The 19,175-nt window shown below is 59.9% G+C and overlaps 1 protein-coding gene across 2 annotated transcripts in view; it reads right to left on the minus strand.

The window, feature by feature from the left end:
- Nucleotides 1–3,730: 3,730 nt before the first annotated feature.
- The window catches only part of ZNF787 (zinc finger protein 787), a 23,333-nt gene continuing 7,888 nt past the window's right edge, over nucleotides 3,731–19,175 (minus strand). The window contains exons 2-3 of one of the 2 annotated variants that reach the window (XM_040633760.1): nucleotides 13,701–13,789; nucleotides 3,731–5,481 (exon numbers count right to left, since the gene is read on the minus strand). In XM_040633760.1, coding sequence (XP_040489694.1) covers nucleotides 4,409–5,481; nucleotides 13,701–13,779 — 1,152 coding nt within the window. In that variant the 5' untranslated portion in view covers nucleotides 13,780–13,789 and the 3' untranslated portion in view covers nucleotides 3,731–4,408. Of the gene's footprint in view, nucleotides 5,482–13,700; nucleotides 15,160–19,175 lie in introns of those variants that run through there. The other variant, XM_040633759.1, reaches the window with a different exon arrangement.

Here is a 19,175-nt window from a genome sequence, read left to right on the forward strand (position 1 = left end):
CTGGTGTGGGGACACATGGAACATACATCCCCAGATAATTGCCTTCACAGCGGGAAATAAGCTGAACAGAGCCATCCCGTGACTGTCTGACTTCTACTCCTTGAGACCTCGCCTCTCCAGACGACCGCCCATTCCCCCTTCCTCACCCCAGGACTTTCTCCACATCGATCCTCACCTGCATGTCACTCCCCCTCCTCCGCCTCCCCCCCCACACACACACACACGAGATTAGCTCCAAGGGGCAGACTGTGCCTGTCACGTTAGGCGATGCGTCCCCAGTGCTTGGAGGATCCCAGACAAGTAGGAAGTGCTCAATAAACACGCATAAGGAAGTAGACGTGGACACGGCAGAAGGAGTGTGAAGTTTGGGGCTTTGGGTTCGGATCTCAGTTCTACTGATGTACAGAAGCATCTGGTAACTGTTCCATCACCAGCAAGGGAGGAGTTAAGGCCAACCCCACGGGCCTTTGTGAGCACCAAGCTGTGAGGGGCAGGAAGTCAGCCTTGCCCCAAAGTGGGCACTAAATACACGGCAGCAAGCGTGATTCTTACTACTGGGCTCACGTGATTGGAAAGGTCAGCCAAATTCACGTGCCCCCGATTTCTTCACCTTTGCCCTGGGTGAACGGCTGCAGGGTAGGCATACCATGAGGACTACATGGCAAGACGCGTGAGAAGACAGGTGCCAGGCATCCACCTGACCAGTAAGGCCCTCCACATCTGCACGCTCGTGGAAGCTCAAGGACGGCAGACCCCAGCACAGAGCACGTGTTCCTTCCCAGGGAAGGACGTCTGCATTTTCTCTGGAGCAGAGAGCCTCCCCACGAGGGCGGCCCTCAAAATCACCCGAAAAGCTCAGTAAGCAGAGTCCTGGGCATCATGGCCACCACAGCCTTCCCCACTTGCAATGCAGAATGTTCAGCCCAGAGTCAACATCTCTGACCTCCAGCACCAACTCGACCGGCTCAAAAGGAAACCGAAACGTATTGGGTCTGTGCCTTGTAAAGACCTGCTTCAGGTCCTGTGACCAAGCACGAGAGAGGTCCCTACCCCTGGGCTTGGGGTGTACAGAGGACTATCATACACACACTAACACTAACACACACACCCACACCTCCAGCCAACGGTCTCCACACAGCGCAAAGACCTGATGTTGCCAGAACCTCCGAGAGGAGCCAGAAACCTGTATGCTTTTACGTGATATGTTCCAACTTAAAATTCTGGCTCGAGATCATGAAAAGGAGACAAAGGGAAGGCAGAGCAGGCTGCAGGAAAGAAGGGGGCAATGTTCACCCCACGAGAGGAAAAACCTGCCAAGGGCTTTGGGGCTTCTTTGATTTTATTTGGTGGTTCTCAACGAGGGGCGACTGTGCCCCAAGCCCAGGGGACATCTGGCAAGATCTGGAGACATGTTCGACTGACACAGGTGGAGGGTGCAACTGGCATCGATCGGGTGGAGGCCAGGGATGCCACTCAACACCGTAACTGCACAAGACGGCCCTCACCACAAAGAATGACCCGGCCCCGAATGTCAGTAGTGCTGACGCCGACAGGGCCTGAGCTAGCCTGTGCAGGCATTAGTTCTCCATATGGGCACACACGGTCTCTTGGGAGGAAGAAACCCTGGAGTCTTGCCATGCAGCCCAGGCTGGACGGCAGGGCTGAGAAGGGTGCCCGACGCGCGGTGAGTGCACCGCAGGCACGAATTACTATCCTGTGGCAACACTGTGGGTAGATGTATCTACAGTGTCACTCCAGGGACTCACCTTTCTGGAAAGCATCGGGACAACAACAATGGTAATATTAATAACTAAGGGACATTTGTCTAAGTACACAATCATGTTGGCTCACTGAATTCTGCATTAAGTGAAGTCAGCGAGGCTCAGAGAAAAGTGAGTCGCATTCCCAAGCAGAGCCCGGATGCGAACCTCGGCTCCTTGACGTGGCACTGTGCTCCTCTCCAGAAGAGGAATGAACTGTCAGTGAGTCAGCACCAGGCACGGTATCCCTTCGAGTGGGACAGGCAAGCTCTTTGCAGAGCAACCCCGAGGGTCGGAGTTCAGTTACCCAGGGCCACACAGCCTATACGTGGCGGAGTGCAAGCTGGCGCAGAATCTTTCTGGCCCCAGCTGTCAGCACCTGCCCCACCTCCTGGGGGAGGGAGCAGAAGAGGCAGGCCTGAGAGCATAAGGCCTAACTGCTTCCTTCCACCTGCCACCAGTCCTCACCCTCCCACCCCGGCCTCCCAAGGTGTCCAAGGTCAGCACTTCACAGAGGGGACCCAAGGGCGTTAGGCAATGTTTTCTCAAGTCTTTGCGTACGCGTGCCCTCTCTGGACAAACAAGAGCTTCACCCCTCCCCCCTTTTAAAGCGATCAGAGATTTCAAACCAAACTGAACCATGCTGACCAATTTCCAAGCAAGGAAATGCCACTTGAGACCATGCTTTTCTGACCTAAAATCACAACCAAAGAAAGTCTACAGATCCTCCCAGGAGTCAGGCTCCCACCCCCCAGGTGTCCATCCGTGACCTTGCTTTTGGCCCCTCATCCTCCAGATGAGGACCTGAGGCCTGGGGGAAGTGGGGAGCATGACCTGCTCAAGGACAGGGAAACACCAGGTGGCAGATTCAGGGCTCACGCTGGAAGTCTCGCTTCCTCCCTCGCCTCCCTGATGCCAATAAACTGTTACCCCAGAGGTAAAAGGGACATGGAGTCCAGCCATGGCCCTTCAACCAGGCTGCAAACACTCCTTGGCGGGGCCCTTTCTTCCCCAGGACAGCCACTGCAGCCTCCGACAAACCCAGGGACACGGGCACTGCGCTCTGGCCGTAGGTCCCAGGACACCAGAATCACGAAATCAACATCAGGGGGGCCCTATCCTGATGAAGGACCTACTAGCAGGCCCCACCTCACAGGACAGCTGCAATGATCCCATAGGACCATGTCTGTCAGGCACAGAGCGCAGTGCCTGCAACACAGGAAGTACCCCCAAAACCATCAACATCCTTGTTTTCATCCCACCAGCCCCTCAGCTGGCTCCTCCACTTGGACCCCTGTGGGGGAAAGAACTATGCACCAAAGTTCCTCTTCCTCCTCCATGGTATAGCTCTGTCACTGAGAAGTAACGGCCTGGTCAGGGACATTTCCAGCTCTCTGCGCAGTGAGATGCGACCCTGTGACTGCCCCTCCCACACACACACACTTAGTGAGATGTGGGTGGGGGAAGCTGTGCCACCCCCAGGCCAAGTCTTCCAAGAAGCTGGACGTAGGAAGAGCCGGGCGCCAGGTGCTGGGGGAGGAAGCCACGGGCGGGAGCATGGGCACCTCGTTCACTGTGTAGAGAAATGCTACCTGCCACTGTCCCACAAGTGAGGAACGGTCTTGTGTTAACCCACTGAGATTGTGGGAGTCCTCCTATAGGCTGCAGTAAGCAGCCCTACGCTGAACCAGCCCGTTCCTCACAAGCCCGAGGAATATTCCAAGTCCGCCAACCTTCCGTCTGGAAAGCCCACGGCCCACAGCGGGTGACTAGGTTGGGCCACCCTTCAGGACGACAGCCCAGTCTCCACCCCGGCCTGGGAGGGAACAGACCCAGCAGCTGCTCAGCCTTCTGCTGCTCTCCAGCGGCCCAGCCCTTGGCTGGTGTCCCCTCTGTGACTGCAGGGTGGGGAGCCCTCCATTCATGCTCTTGCCCTTCTCCCTCCCAACTCAAGAACCACGCACAGCAGGGACAATCAGATAGTGCGATTTATTGCCCCCGCACCCCTCCTTCAGCCGCGTCCAGGCCAGGAAATAGACGGGACCCTTCTCTGCACGGTACGCTGGGAACAGGGGCTAGTCCTGCTCCAGCACTCCTCCACGACCCCAAATCCAGGAAGGGGAGGAGGGACGAGGGCCAAGAAAAACAACAGGACCCGCAGGGAAGAAGAGACGAAATAGTGGAAGGGTGGAGTCAGGTGGCGGGTTGTGATTAAAAGAAAAACTCTAAAGGGAAAAGGACCCTCTCTCCCTTCCCTCCGTGTGGCCCTTCTGAACCGGAAGGGCCAGCCTGTTCGTTCCTCGCAAGTGCCCCGGGCGGCAGGACAAGAGAAAGAGGGACCAGGGACCCGTCTCTTCGGTCGTGGTTTCCGTCCTCTCTCGGTCTCCAGTTCTCACGCACGGTCTCTCCCGGGCTCGCCGAGAACCAGAAGGGCAGACCTGGCCGGGGCAGGGTGCAGGGTGCGGGCGGGAGGGCCCTAAGGCCGCCCGTCAGCACCGCACAGAGCGGACCACGGCCGGGAGGCAGACGAGGCGGCCGCCGCCCTTAGCGCCCCTCTATACGTCTCACTCTCCGCTCTCCCGGGCCTGCGCCATCCATCGTCCCCGCCAAGCCCGAGGGGCCCTGCCCCCCCCCCCGGGCCTCCGCCCCTACCGGCCCTCCCCACTGCGGCACTCGCTGCAGCGCCCGCCAGCCGCCTCGTCGTCGTCGTCCTCGTCGTCGTCCCCGCCCGCCCGGTAGTAGCTCTGTCCGCAGCGGCTGCAGACCGACGGCGCCCCCACGGCGTGCACCTTCTTGTGTCTCCGCAGCGCGGCGCCCTGCACGAAGCCCTCGCCGCACTCCACGCAGATGTGCGCGGGCTCCTCGCCCCCCGCCGCCCCGAGCCCGTCCCCGTGCTGGGCTCGCTGGTGGGCCAGGAGCCCCGCCCCGTGCCCGAAGCCCTTCCCGCACTCCACGCACACGTACGGCTTGGGGGCCGGAGCGCGCCGCGAGCGGGGCCCTGGCACCTTGGCCCCCGTGCCCGCCATGGCTGCGGCCGCCGCGGCCCCCTCGCCCGGCGCGCCCACCACAATGATGCCCTCGCCGTCGCCCACTGGGATGGCGATCTCGCCGTCCGCCGCCGCCGCCTCCTCGGGCGCCTTGGCCCGGCGCACACTGGCCGCCAGCACCTTGGCCGCCACGCCGGGGCCGGACAGCTCGGGGTGCAGCCGCAGGTGGCGCGCCAGGCTCTTGGGCTGGCTGAAGCCACGGCCGCAGCGCGGGCACACGAAGGGCTTGAGGCCGCTGTGGGAGCGCCGGTGCTTGGCCAGACTCTTGCTCTGCGTGAAGCTGCGGCCGCAGTCGGGGCAGGCGTAGGGCTTCTCGCCCGTGTGGATGCGCTGGTGCTGCATGAGGTTGGAGCTCCAGCTGAAGCGCTTGCCGCACTCGGAGCAGGCGTAGGGCTTCTCGCCCGTGTGGATGCGCCGGTGCTGCACCAGGTGCGAGCTCTGCGAGAAGGTCTTGCCGCAGTCGGCGCAGGCGTTGGGCCGCTCGCCCGTGTGCGTGCGCTGGTGCCGCGTCAGCTTGGACCAGTGGCTGAAGCTCTTGCCGCACTCATTACAGATGTAGGGCGCCGGTGGCCGCGGCCGGGGCGGGGGGCCGGCCGGGGGCGCTGACTGGGGCGGGGACAGCTTGGTCGGGGGCCAGCTGGGGACGTCATCGTCGTCCATGATGAGGATGTCCACTAGAAGGCAAGAGGGCGGGAGGGGAGGACAGTCAGAGAAACCCTGGCTCGACAGAGGGCCGGCAGCTTCGACCCAGCTCTGCCACCTGCCACAGGGCACGTGCAAGGCCTCCCGCAGCTCACTCACTGGTGCGCCTTCTCAGGACCCCTGTGGCACTGGAGGGCAGCTGGGCCGGGTCAGCGCGAACTCTCCGTGCAGACCTGGCCCTCGGCAGATGCTCCTGTCTCTCTACCTCCTTACCCGCCCTGTTTTCCTCAGAGCATGGCTCACTCCCTGGCATTTTACTGAACATTCATGTGGTCATTCATGACCCACCCTCAAGACTTTTCCTTCCCAGCTGCTACCCGCACACCTGGAACAATGCCTGGAACATAGCCAGGGACTCCAGAAATAACTGGGAAAGAAACAGCATCCACATATGATGGAAGTCTAGGAACTGATACTTGAAGCCCAAAGCACCAAGTGGGGGCAGGGAGGGTCCAGGGAGAGCTCCACTGGAAGGGAGAGGGCGCTCACACCCTGGCCCAGGAGCAAAGGCAAGCCTGGGAGTGATGGCATCACACCTGGGCTCCAGGAAGACTATCCTGGTGCAGGTGGAGGAGGAATAGGACTGGTTAATGGGATCACAGGCCAGCACGGGATCACCTGCCCGGAAAACTGGGAGTGCAACCGCACGTATCAAAGCCTCTGTTAGAGATGTCCTTGAACATATTCCTGTCCACCCCATGCAGACGACAGAGGAGCATGGGGCCCTAGTCCTGCCAGCTGTGAAGTGAGGACTCAAAGCCTGTCCAACATCTGCACCACACTGGCTCTGAGCAACCTCCCGGGGAAACTGAGCGACGGCCTCCCCCCGGGCAACCTGCTCAGCTCAGGGAATGGCCTGTGTGCACCTGCAACAAGGGTCTTGCTCCCCCAATCCGGCTGGGCCTGGGCCTCAGCGGGACTCCTCCATGGTGCCCAACAGCCCAGCATGGCCCTCCACAGCTGTGCCTGCAGCATGCCTTCCAAGCCTGCATCGGGAACACTGCTTTCCCGCTCCCTCCCTCACCAGACCCCCGCAGCCCCACACCAACACCAGGCCCAGGCCAGGCCCAAAGCGCTCACATGCTGACCTGGGATAACACTCACAAACATGCAAAGGGGCGACAGGAGGCGCTGAGGTGGGCGCGACACGCTTAACGAGCCTCAGTGTGCTTACGTCCTGCAGGGGGACGCTATAACGGAACTCGGGCCTCCACAGCAAGAACCCCAGCACCAGGAAGATGAAGCACAACCTGGAAGAGCCTTGCTCCAGCCCCCTGGCTTCTGCCCACTGTATGGGGTTCAGGGGGTGCCTCGGACCCCTACCTGCTGCCGGTGAGCAGCCAGACCTGAAGGCAAGACCCCTGCTCTTGTTCCAAAGGCACATGGCGGCCTCGGCGCCTCTTTCTGTGGCTCTCAGCACTAAGGACGCTTTCCCGAGGAGCGCGGAGCGCGGGCCGGGGCTGCTCCGCGGCACCGGCAGCTGGAAGGCTTCTGACACGCGCTCCCCGTCACCACCGTCGGCTGCACGGGGCTGTGGAGGGTCCACACTCACTTCGCCACGTGGGTCCAGTTTTCAAGATAATGAACTGGTTCTCTGTCATCCTCTAGTCTCCCGTTCTGAACATCACTACCAAGTCCTGGACTTACACGCATTTGGTGGGTGTCTGTCCACGGCCGTCATGATGGCTTCCAGAGCTACATGTGTCCCACCCCCGCCGCTCCAAGGAGGTGCCACATCCTCCTCGTGGGACCCTGGTGGGCCCTGGCAGCTTCCCCGCCCCCCAGCCTCATGAGACGCTCCCTGCGCATCTACGTGTCCTGCCCAGACGTGTGATCGCTGTTTCTCCAGGAGGCCCTGGTTTCTTCCGGTGGAAAGTACTTCAAGCCCCAAATCTGGAAATGCTCACTGCTTTTTTTTTTTTTTTTTACAGTAAAATTCCGCTGAGTTCACACTGACACTTCTTCCCAGACAAATCCGGACCTACAGGTTTTTCTTGAGTCTGTTCTATGTGACGTCAGCATTTCCCTTCTTCAAAAGGGAGAAGAGAATTTGAACAGCCTGTAATTATTCATTTGCTGACCCCACATTACGGTGCTGAGATAACCACCCTAACACCACCACAGGCGATTACAATTCCTGAAAACACAAAGCACGGCTTTGCATGTGCTGCTCCTGACCTACCAAACCTCTCGTGGCCGTCACAAGACCCAGCCCTGCTCGCTGCCCCTCTCTCTCCAGCCAGTGGCTGTCCGAGGCGGACCTGCTAAAAGATCCCTCGGAAGGGCCCAGAACGCTGTGGACTGAGCTCCTGCTGTGCCCTTCCAACCCGTAGGTCAGTTTTTTTTTTTTTTTTTAAGATTTTATTTATTTATTCGACAGAGATAGAGACAGCCAGCGAGAGAGGGAACACAAGCAGGGGGAGTGGGAGAGAAAGAAGCTGGCTCATAGCGGAAGAGCCTGATGTGGGGCTCGACCCCATAACGCCGGGATCACGCCCTGAGCCCAAGGCAGACGCTCAACCGCTGTGCCACCCAGGCGCCCCCTGTAGGTCAGTTTTAATGAGACCCTTGGCTCGCCTTTTCTTTCTCTGGGAATCCTAACTATGGCCCCACTGTCTTCTGGCATAAAGCACTGCCCCAGATTTGCTTCTTTCCTTCCCGTCCAGTGACCTGGACAGAACACGGCTTGTTATCTGAGGGATACTCCCAGATTTGTGATCTGCTCTTCCAAGACCTAATTTTTACAATTCAGGAAGGTCTTCCTGGCTTGCAGTAGTTTATTCTCTTCCTTTGCTTTGGATTTCTGCAAGGACTTCCACATCCACGCGCTGGGATTCTGACTTTCGTTTTTTTTATTCCGTTTTAACTTTTCTTCATTTCTTTTTGATTTTAAACATCCCTCCTTTTTACCTCCAATTTTTCTCAGGGAATGTGTTCTTTTTATTCCTTCTTGAGTTTTCTCCTTCGGTTTTCATTTTGAAATGGCTTTGCTCCTCTTTTCTGCTGAGTCCTGCACCCTCGCTTCTGAGCTGTTCTGATTACGTGCTTCTTCCCCAGGCTGTCACCTGGCGGTGTGTCTCCAACGGGCCTCCCTCTCTGGGGAGATGTTACCTGCCCATTTTCTCTTTTATGCTAACAGTTGTGGGGTGGGAGAGCACTAGTGTTAAGCTCAGTTTGTTCCTGTTGCTTGTTTTTGTGCGGAAGTGTTCCCCAACTCCCAGAGGGCAAGGTTCCCCAACTCTGGGGGGTGAGGCCCCCCAACTCCCAGGAGGCGAGGTTCCCAACTCTGGGGGGTGAGGCCCCCCAACTCCCAGGAGGCAAGGTTCCCAACTCTGGGGGATGAGGCCCCCCAACTCCCAGGAGGCGAGGTTCCCCAACTCTGCGGGGGTGAGGTCCCCCGACTCCCAGGAGGCGAGGTTCTCCAACTCTGTGGGGGGTGAGGTCCCCCGACTCCCAGGAGGCAAGGTTCTCCGAGCTCCCTCCTGACGTTCTCACATCATAGCTGAGTATATGTGACACTGTCCCAGGTTCCTGGCTCTGCAGCCCCCGTTTTGATCTGCACCTCCTCCCTCCTTCTTCCCTGTGGTCAAGAACAGGGGTCGCACTTGGTCTTGAGTTCCCTCCCTGAAGGTTTTGCTCTGAGTGGGTCCTGCCCTGGCAGAACGCTTTCTCCGGTTGGCATCAGAGCCCAGGTGTGGGCCCCAGGCCACTCCAGCCCCAGACCTTCCTGTGGCCCCGAGTTCCCTGCTCCCGGTCTGGACAGAACACCTCCAATCCTAGCTGCTGGCCTCTGTGGGACCACCCCCCAAGCTTTCCAATGAACCCCTAAGGGCTATTTGGGGCTCCTCCTTGCTTCCTTCCCTCCAGCACAATGCCAACACCACAGGCCTGTGGCCATGGGTTTGTCCCCATCCAACTGTATTTTGGGGTCATGGGGGCACCTGCACATCTAAGGTGTGTGTCATCAGCGTGGCCCTAGGGATCGGGGTTTTGCCACATGGTTTTTAGGTGGAGGCCTGGGGAGGTTTAAGGACTGCCATCATTCTGGGCTGGACACAGCATCCTAGGTGAGCCCTCCAGAATGACTCTAAAGGGCACTGCAACACGAAAGCCAGAGCTCTGCAGAGGGAGGTCAGAACCCCGTCCACCCCGTGGGTGACTTCCAGGACACCAGCTGACTTCTTTCGTGTTGGGAGAGCTCCCTCCTCAGAATCACGATGTCATCTTTATTTATGTGTTCGTTTTTTGGACTGCTTCCCATTTTGAATACCCTGTAGCTAAAGCCCCAGGACAGGCCTGGATGGCTCTCCCAGCCCGCCACCGCCTGACTCCGGGCCTCTGACCAGCTGCACCCTGGATGGCCAGGCTGGGGCCATCAGAAGGAGCCCCAGGCAGGTCGGGAAGGGATGCCCTCCCCCGGGGAGAGCGCGGCAGACCCTGGCTGCTCCCCATGGCTGTTTCCACCCCCCACCTGGCTGCCTCTCCGCTCCAGCACTCTGCCTGGCAACCCAACCTCGCAGGACCGCCCAGCAGCTGGAGAGGAGCACAGGATGGACAGGAAGTGCTTCTAAAGCACCAGCCACTGTGAATAACGCCACCCGCTCAGTCTGCACACCATTCCCAAAAATATCAAAATCCAGGGATGAAAATTAGAAAATTCCTGAGGTTTCACAAATGCCCTGGGCAGGTCCATGTCATGGAAAGGAAATGTGACCCCTTGGCTCTTTTCAGTCTCGTGCAAACACAGCTGCCTGAGAAGCACCGCCCAGGTGACCGGCTGTCTGCCCTCCACAGCCCCGAGCTTCCAACTGGGCCACAGCCCAGCAGCAGGGGTCAGCTCCGTGTGGAGTAGGCCAAAGGCGATCCACACGAAATCGGGCAGGAGGAGAGCGAGCACAGCACCAGTGCTGCCAGCAGGGAGCACCGCCCTGAGACTTTCGCTTCAATTGCACACGAACACACACGCGGCTGGGCTGAGGGCGTGTGCAGAACGACTCAGGCCTTGACAACAGTCAGAAGAAATGCCGTGGGTCGCCCTCTGCCATGTGTCTCAAGGTGCCTTTGTCATGAGGTGGGGTCACCCAAGGCAGGAAGACACGGGGCGGGGAGGCTCCAGCTTGCGGGGACACAGAGCTGGAATGCCCTTCAGACGACATCCCGTGCTGGAGCCCGCCAAGACCTCCTCACCTGCACCTGAGGCCCTACTACCCAACACGTGGTCTCCAAGGGGCCCTGAGGCAAAGCCTCCCTTAGGGAAGGAGCCTCGGGCTCCTTCCCCCACAGCAGCCCCAGAAAGCTTTCCAAAGCACTCCTGAGCCCCCAAGGAACGCCTTTCTCCCTGGGGTGACAGTGCCGGGGGCTGCCCACGGCCAGGCCCCTCTTCTTCACCAGAAAATCCCAAGCACAGGCCTGAGCCAGGTAAGGCAGGCATGGTGACCCTGAAGCCACCTACCACCTCCCATGTCCCCGATCAGGCCTGCAAGATCCACATCGGATTGCCGGGAAGAGAAGCCGAGGACCAGCTCTGCCTCTGCCCCACCCCCTTCCGTTCGGCAGGTGCCTCAGACACACGAGGGCCAGGGCTGAGGCACCACCTCAGGAGTGTGGGGGTGGCCACCCAGAGCCAGGACGTCTGTGGCTCGTGGAGCAATGGCTGAATTAACCCGTTTGGAACCACCCTGCGCGCAGCCTGTTGTCCCAGACCGCTACACACCCTTCCAGCTGAAGCCACGACCAGCAGGGCTCTTGCTGGTCCCGCCTCGCTGCTGCATCCCCTGCCTCAAGCTGTCCATGGGGGCCTCCACTCCACAGCCAGCTGGGCCCTCTCCAGCCAGGGGCCCGCACCTCCCGTGGTGGGGAGCCCCTTCCTTGGCAAACCCTGCCCAGCCCCCAACAAGATGGGCCCTCTGGCCAGGCGGTCTCCACTGCAGTCCCCTCTGTAACCATGACCAGCCTGTGGGCCTCATAGAGGCAGGGACCTCGGCCTCAGGCACACTGTCCCCAGCCCCTCACCCACAGAGGCAGTGACATGGGGGCAGAGCGCGCCTCCGTGCTACGGATGGGGTGCGGCTGACTCCAGGCAAGGCGAGCAGTGCAGGGCATGGGTATCACTCCCGGCAAGCCAGGACCTCCCCTCCATCTCCAGAAGCTCACGCTGGTGGCTGTGGACAAGGGTGGACGCAGGGACTGGGTGGAGGTCAGGACAGGGTGGCATTCAAGGTGCCAGGCGGTGGCGGCAGTGGCAGCTGGGGCCAGGCAGGCTCCGTGGCCACATCCAGAATGTATTTTGTGAATGGATGCTCGATGAGCCAGAAGTCAGATGGCGGGAAGACTCCAGGGTCGGCTGTGCCATGAGGCTGCAACTCAGGGCTCTAAGAGCACCTTCCACCCGCCCTCTTCAGACCTGGGGCCAGGTGGACCAGCCCACCCCGCCCGCCTTCTCCAGGGGGCCAGCACAGACACCGACCCCTGCCCTGCAGGCCAGAGCTACCACGGGCGTCAGGCCGGAGTCTCAGGGTAGGAGTCTGGCACGGTCACCCCACAGGAGGCCCCACATGCAGGCAGGGAGGACCTCCCAGGGCAGGCCCAGAACCACGGGACGCACACCACTTAGAAGCATCCAGGCACATGGCCCGTGAGCAGAGCGAAAGGGGGTCACAATGGGGTGGCCCCGCAGCAGGGGGTGGCTGGAGCAGGGACGTCCAACAGATTCCCATGGGGGAGAACAGGCTCAGGACAGCAGGCTGGACGAGAGGGAGGTGAGAACCTGCCCGCACGTCTTACAGGTTTATAAGGAGCACGAGTTAACGGAACACTTGTAGGATTAGACCTCACTTACTCCAAGACACATGTACGTTTTGGAGAAAACTGGGGTTGCTAACTCAGACTGGGTGTTTTGTTAGATGAGGTAAGCGTTCTGTAGCTGTCGTTTCGTTTTTGCTCTTAAAGAGCCCGCACCTATGGGTGCAAAGACAGGACATCTGGAATGTTCTTTAAACTCTCCAAGGGGGAGAAATGGGTGCAAATGGAGAAGTAAGACTGGCATGGGGTCTCTAACCCTGAAGCTGAGTGCTGACAGAGTCACAACGTGACTGAGCTCGCACGTTCCCATAATACACAGCCTTGGAATTTAATTCTAAAAGGGTTAGAAGGCCAAGGACGTGCATCAAGGGGAGGCGGGGGAAGCAGTCCCAGAGGCGCACAGTGGGGAAGGATGGGCATGGTCCTCGCCACAGAGGGCAGCTGGGTCAGAGTGAGCACGGAGCCCCCACGACTCAGTTTCCTCCTCTGTAACCAAGGTCTGCCTGCAGGGAGCTTCTCTTTATTCTTTATTCCAGGTCATCTTACATTAATCCGGGGGGGAGGCCGATAGGCTCTAAAAACCCCCAACCACGGTCCAGGTCCCTGTGGCCCTTCCTGGGGATGACTGCGGGATGCTGGCACCGAGGCCGAGACCCAGCGCCCGTTGTGTGCGTAAAGTTTTACTGCCACGTGGTCGCACCCACTCACTTCCATATTGGCTGACTGCCTGCCTGCTGCAAGAGCCCAGGGTCTGCAAAGCCGGAAACATCTCCCCTATGGCCCTTTACATTAAAAAGTACGTTTGCTGACTGACGCCCGCATAACGCCCGGCACGAAAACACACCAACAGCAGCATGAAAGCCAAGTCCATGCTTTATTTCTCGGGTGCCCTACAGGAAAACCCCTGAAAATCGGAAAGTAGAGTCTTGGTGAGCAAACCCCGGGCCCCATGTGCTCAGAGGTGCGTTTTATTCAACCCAAAAAATGCTTTATTTAACAAAACAGGGTACCAATATTGAAAAAATTGGAGAATTTCCTCTAAAAACCCAGATACTCAGCTTCCCCCCTAAAACTGGCACACATCACACCCTCCTCTATAGTCCTGTCACTCCAGCCCCATGACGCCCCCCCCACCCCCCGTCTACAGCTTCTCGTATGAGAGACCTGCAGACCACCTAGAAACAGGACAGAGGGGCCAAGACGCTGGGCAGCGAGGGGGTTGGGCCATGAGGATGGAGAGGATGGACAGACGGAGAGAAGCGGCCCCCAAGGGCGCCCGTGACCCTCTGGAGGAAGGAGGCGTCACTCCTGAGCCACGGGAGGGGGGAGAAGGAAGCTGGGGTCCAGGAGGGGTACGGGATCAGCTAAGAACTGCCCAAGGCCACCTCACCTGGGTTCTCGTGACTGGCCATCTGCTGGTCCTCGGAATCCAGCGGCCCCGGAGACCAGGCCTCTTCCCGCAGCTCCATGTCTGGGTTCCTGTGAAAAGGGGAGGAGACGGAAGGACAGTTTACAGGACGCCAGACTAGACGGGGGGCCCCAGGAAGGTAGGCGCCATGTCGGTTCCAATGCGCACTCGAGCTCCAAGCGCCCAGCTTGGCCCTGGCAGGCAGAAGGCGACACGCAGCAGGTACCTGAGGGGCAATGGAGAAGGGGCCCTCATCGGCCCCCTGCACGGGGACCAGCCCAAGCCCACGCACCATCTGGGGAAGGAGGCAGCAACGGGGCTGCAGCGACCAGGCCAGGGTTGCATCCCAGCTCCAGCCTTCACCAGCTAGAGCCCAGGGGGAGAGTCCACCTCCCTGCCTCAGCCTCCCCCGCCTCCGCCTGGCACCCAGATTGCCACCAACACCGCATACACACCAGACATGCCGTGAGGTCTAAACAAGACAAAGCACAGACGCAGCTCTAGCCCCGGAGCCTGTCCCCGACGGAACGGTACAGCCGACTAACACGGGCACACAAGTCCTCCAACGAGTTCACTCTCAGGTCTGAGCCAGACTCCGCATCGGGGGCCTGGAGGAAAGGAGCCGACCTCTGGGGTATCCGCACTCAGAGGGGCAGCCAGACAACCCTGGCATCTGGGGAGGGAGGGGCAGGCGGAGCACCTTCTGCAGCCCCTGGCCACCACTCGCCACCCGTCTCTCTGGATCTGCCCCATCTGGAGCTTTCAGTAAACGGAACGCTATGTCACTGGGTGTTCTGTGTGTCTTCTCTCACTCAGTGTAATGTTTTCAGGGCTCGTCCACACTGTAGCATGTGCTGAACAACACTGTACGGATGGACCACAGTGTGTGTGTCAGTTCACCCGCTGACGCTGACGGGCGTCTCGGCTGTTTCCACCTCGGGGCTGAGGAGTAAAGCTGCTAGGAACGTCTGCACGCACACCGTGTGGACGTGTTTTCATCTCTCCACCGCCCACACTATACCCCATGCGACAGGCCACGCTGGGGAGAAATCCCTCACCTCCTTACTGGCCTCAGGCGTCAGATTCTCACCCACTCACCACAGCCTGGGGGCAATGCCATTTGGCAGGGCCTGGCTCGTGGGGCCGTCAGCCCAGGCCTCCCCCGCTGCCCCCTGGAGCCTACCCTGTGGAGAGGAGCTGGTGGGCAGCATAGGGAGACCTGGGCAGGCACCCGGCCGCAGGCGGGCTCGTCAGTCCTGCGCTGCACCAGAGCCTAGTACTCCGGGGGCCTGTCCCTTGCTGTGGTGTCACTCCCCGGCAGGAAGCCTGCAGGTGGGCAGGACTTCCGCTAAGAGATTATGCAGCATCCCACACACAATCGACTGAGACCTGGTCCCTGAAGCTGAGTGCACGCAGCTCCGAGCAAACCTCCGGAGCCCCGCGTCCCCCACCCCACACGGGGACCTCACCACAGACGAGCACCTGCACGCAGCTCCGAGCAAACCTCCGGAGCCCCGCGTCCCCCACCCCACACGGGGACCTCACCACAGACGAGCACCTGCACGCAGCTCCGAGCAAACCTCCGGAGCCCCGCGTCCCCCATCCCACACGGGGACCTCACCACAGACGAGCACCTGCACGCAGCTCCAAGCAAACCTCCGGAGCCCCGCGTCCCCATCCCACACGGGGACCTCACCTCAGACGAGCACCTGCCAATGGCAACCATCTGCCCGTGGCACAATATGCCGGACCCACTTCTCGTGAATCCCCCACTGACAGGGGGCTCACCACCATCCAGGCACTGAAGGGAACCCACTCCACTGCTGGGGGGGCATGAGCCCACCCCTCAGTAACCTCCACTGACCTCTGAGAGAACTCCGAGAACCTGCCTGTGCAGTTAATAAACGCTTGCAGACACAGTGAGCCGTTCCCTCAGCCAACACATTTCCCGGGTCCTGTTCTACGTGGCTTAGATGCCACTAACACATTCGGTTCCACCACAGCCCTCTGAGCGGGCACCACTGCCGCCCATCACACAGATGAGGAAACTGAGATGGCACACAGAGAACTGTGAACACGGGTCACGCAGGCCGGGTCCTCAGGACCAGGAGACGTGGCAGTGACCAAGGCAGACGAATGCTCAGTCACGCAGCAGCGTCCTGGGTGCCCCCCGCGAGCCAAACCTGGACACGGGGTCCCGTTTCCCAGCCACTGGCCCTGGCTCTGTATTCTCCTGCACTGACGTGCCATGAACCACCGCCATCCCCACGGCACAGCAGAGGATGTGAGGGCACAGTGAGGTCATCAAGGAGCAGGGACAGGCCGCCAACGGTGTCACTGCAGAGTCCTTGGTCCCAACTGCTCTGCCAACCCACCGTCACAAGGACCTAGAAGAGCATGGGCACAACCGAAGACAAAGCCAAGCCTGTCCGGGGGGTCAGGAGGCCACGCTGGGGGACACTGAACAGGGGATGGAAAGCAGCTGCCTCGGAGGTGCTGCTGAAATGCAGACGGGAGGCGGGGGGCTGGCAGGAAGGCAGCAAGTGGTCCCTGGTCAGAGCCCGCAGCCAAGGCCCAGGCCTCCTCACCGCTGGTCCTGCCACTGACCACGACAGGGAGCTACGACAGGGTCGGGCCAGGTCGGCAAGGAAAAACACACGGGGGTGTCGTGTGCAGGTTCTCGCTTCCACGCATCATCGCAGCACCCACCGTGCCAAGGGAGCACCTGCCCGGCTGGTCACAGGCTCCCCCTACACACAGGGCCCTTATCTGACCAGATCTTCATGTCGGCCTAATGAGAAGACAAGGCGGGACCATCCACAGCTCTGCGGGTGCTGGCCTGTGCTCATGGTACAACCCTTTCCTCCCCACCTGTCCCCATCACCCCCACCCACAGGCGCGGGGGTCTCCCCAAGGGCCAGGCGCTGGTCTGACACTAGAGAATGTCATGGTGAACAGGCCACAGCCCCAGCGACATGAGAGAGCCCTGCCAGAGATGAACAAGCATCTGAATGAGAAAGGCGGTTTCAGACAATGAAGTTCCATGAAGACAGACGAGACGGATGGGGAGGGGAGGGCAGGGCAGGAGAGGGCAGGGGAGGGCTGGGCAGCTGCACCAGCAGATCAGGGCAGGATCTCCCAGGATGAGGAGCCACAGGAGGGGGCCTGCATGGGAAGTGTGGAGGGGGAGGGATGCAGAGACAGCGGTGCAAAGGCCCTGAGGAGAGACTGGAGATGCAGGGCTGGCAGGGTTCTTTTGCAGGGCTTTGAAGGCCAGAGGATTGAGGAGTTGTCTGAAATGTGGTGACCCCTCTGAGGCGGGCACCAGTACCACACGTGTGCTACAGAAGAGGACACTGGGGCTCGCAGACATAGGTGGGGCTGGGTCCCGGAGGTCGCCTGTGGCCACAGCAAGGAGCATCTGGACAGCAGCAGCGACGGTGGACAGCCAGGATGCAGTGGGACAGCACACGGACTCCCAGGACCCGGGAGGGTGCAGAGCAGTCTTCCTCCCTGTCTGCCCGAGGCATCACCCCTGCAGAGGTCTCCCAGCCCCCGCTCCGCCCTACCCTGAGACCACCAGGCGCGCAGCACCCACACCAGCGCCAGGTGCCCACAGGGGTTGAGAACAGGCACGTGACGCAGCCGTGGAGGGGTCTGTCCCCCTTGCCCACACACCCCCTCGGGCCCCGCGGGAAGCCCAGCGAGCCCCAGCTGACAGCTGGAGCCACACACGGTTCGGGCAGGGCCTGACAGTCCGGGTTCCCCACGCGCAATCCCGCCACACGGCCGCAGGGCTGCACACAGCTGCTGGGAGCCCCTGGCCAGGCACCCCTTCTCCAGAAGCTGACCTGAGGGGAGACCCAAACCTCAGACGACAACGCTTGCAGGAAAAAAACGTTCATCACAGCCAGATTTAGAGCAGGGAGAAAACTGGCAGAACCCGTCAGCGCCACGGGGGAGAAAGCCCAAGAAAATCCCACAGACGCCAGAGCGTCGGAAGCCGTCCTGACGCCCCGAGAGCAGGAAGAGCGCTTTTAACTTTCTTCTGTTTACCTTCGTTTTCTCAACTTTTTAATTTTTCACAATGAGTAATGACTTCGCTAACGAGGGAAAAAGATGAAACGATTCTCTTTTTCGGCTGGCCAGAGGGCTGTGCACTGTGATGGGAAAAGCGCCGGGTGCTGAGGGGGCTCGTGGGGGCTCGCGGGGACGCCGCCGCACAGCCCTCGGGTCACAGAGGGTCACCGTGCGCACAGAACGGTGCGGCCACAGCGGCCAGCAGTCCCCGGCTCCTCGCAGGGTACCCAGACTTACCTCGCGACCCCGAGACTCCACTCCTCGGTACACACCCAACAGCATAAAACCCGTGTCCACACACGGACTCGCACGTTCCCGGCGGTGCTGATCACAGCGCAAACCCCAGGGGGAGAAGCCAGTCACAAAGGGCCGCGGAGAGCGGACTCCATCTCTCCGAAACGTCCAGAGACTTCCAGAGACTTCCCGGACAGAGATGTGGCTGCCGGTGGCTAGGGGCGGGGACGGAGAGGGACTGCTAGCTAATGGGTGCGGGGCTTTTTGGGGAGTGATGAGAAAATTGTGGAACCAGATGGTGGTGATGACTGCACAACACTGTGAATATATTAAAAACCACTAAATTGGGGCGCCTGGGTGGCACAGCGGTTAGGCGTCTGCCTTCGGCTCAGGGCATGATCCCGGCGTTATGGGATCGAGCCCCACATCAGGCTCCTCCGCTATGAGCCTGCTTCTTCCTCTCCCACTCCCCCTGCTTGTGTTCCCTCTCTCGCTGGCTGTCTCTGTCAAATAAATACATAAAATCTTTAAAAAAAAAAAAACACTAAATTGAACATGTTAAAAGGGTGGGTTTCACGACATGAACACGACAAATCAGATCTCAAAAAGTAAACAGACTCTAAAAAATTGTATAAGACCCTCTGATTACAGGGCCACAAACACTGAAAATGAGTAAGGGAGCATCTCTCTACTTGCTGGATGAAACACTCTCCCATTCACGGACCGCTTAATAGAGCCAACTACATCTTTAAGGAAAACAAGGGGCGCGTGGGGGGCTCAGTCGGTTAAGCGCCTGACTTGAGCTCAGGTCATCACCTCAGGGTCCTGGGATTGAGTCCCGCGTCAGGCGCTCTGCTCAGAGGGGAGTCTGCTTCTCCCTCTGCCCCTCCCACCTCACGCACCCCCCTAAAATAAATAAAACCTTTAAAAGAAAGAAAGGCGAGGTAAGAGAAAGGAAAGTCACGGTCAGTGCCTGCCGGGCTGAGGAGGTGGGCCGGACCGCCTGCTCCTCGGCCCTCCTGTGTGTGCAAGCTTGTTTGCCAAGTGGGTGTGCTGTGCTTCCCGGAACCATTAGCATGGAAGTCACAGAAAGCAGGGACTTCCCAGACCCGAGTCTCCACCTCAGGCCCGCTTCCTGCAGCA

This window comes from Ursus maritimus, unplaced genomic scaffold (assembly GCF_017311325.1).
Source record: "Ursus maritimus isolate PB19 unplaced genomic scaffold, ASM1731132v1 scaffold_19, whole genome shotgun sequence".
NCBI lineage: Eukaryota > Metazoa > Chordata > Mammalia > Carnivora > Ursidae > Ursus > Ursus maritimus.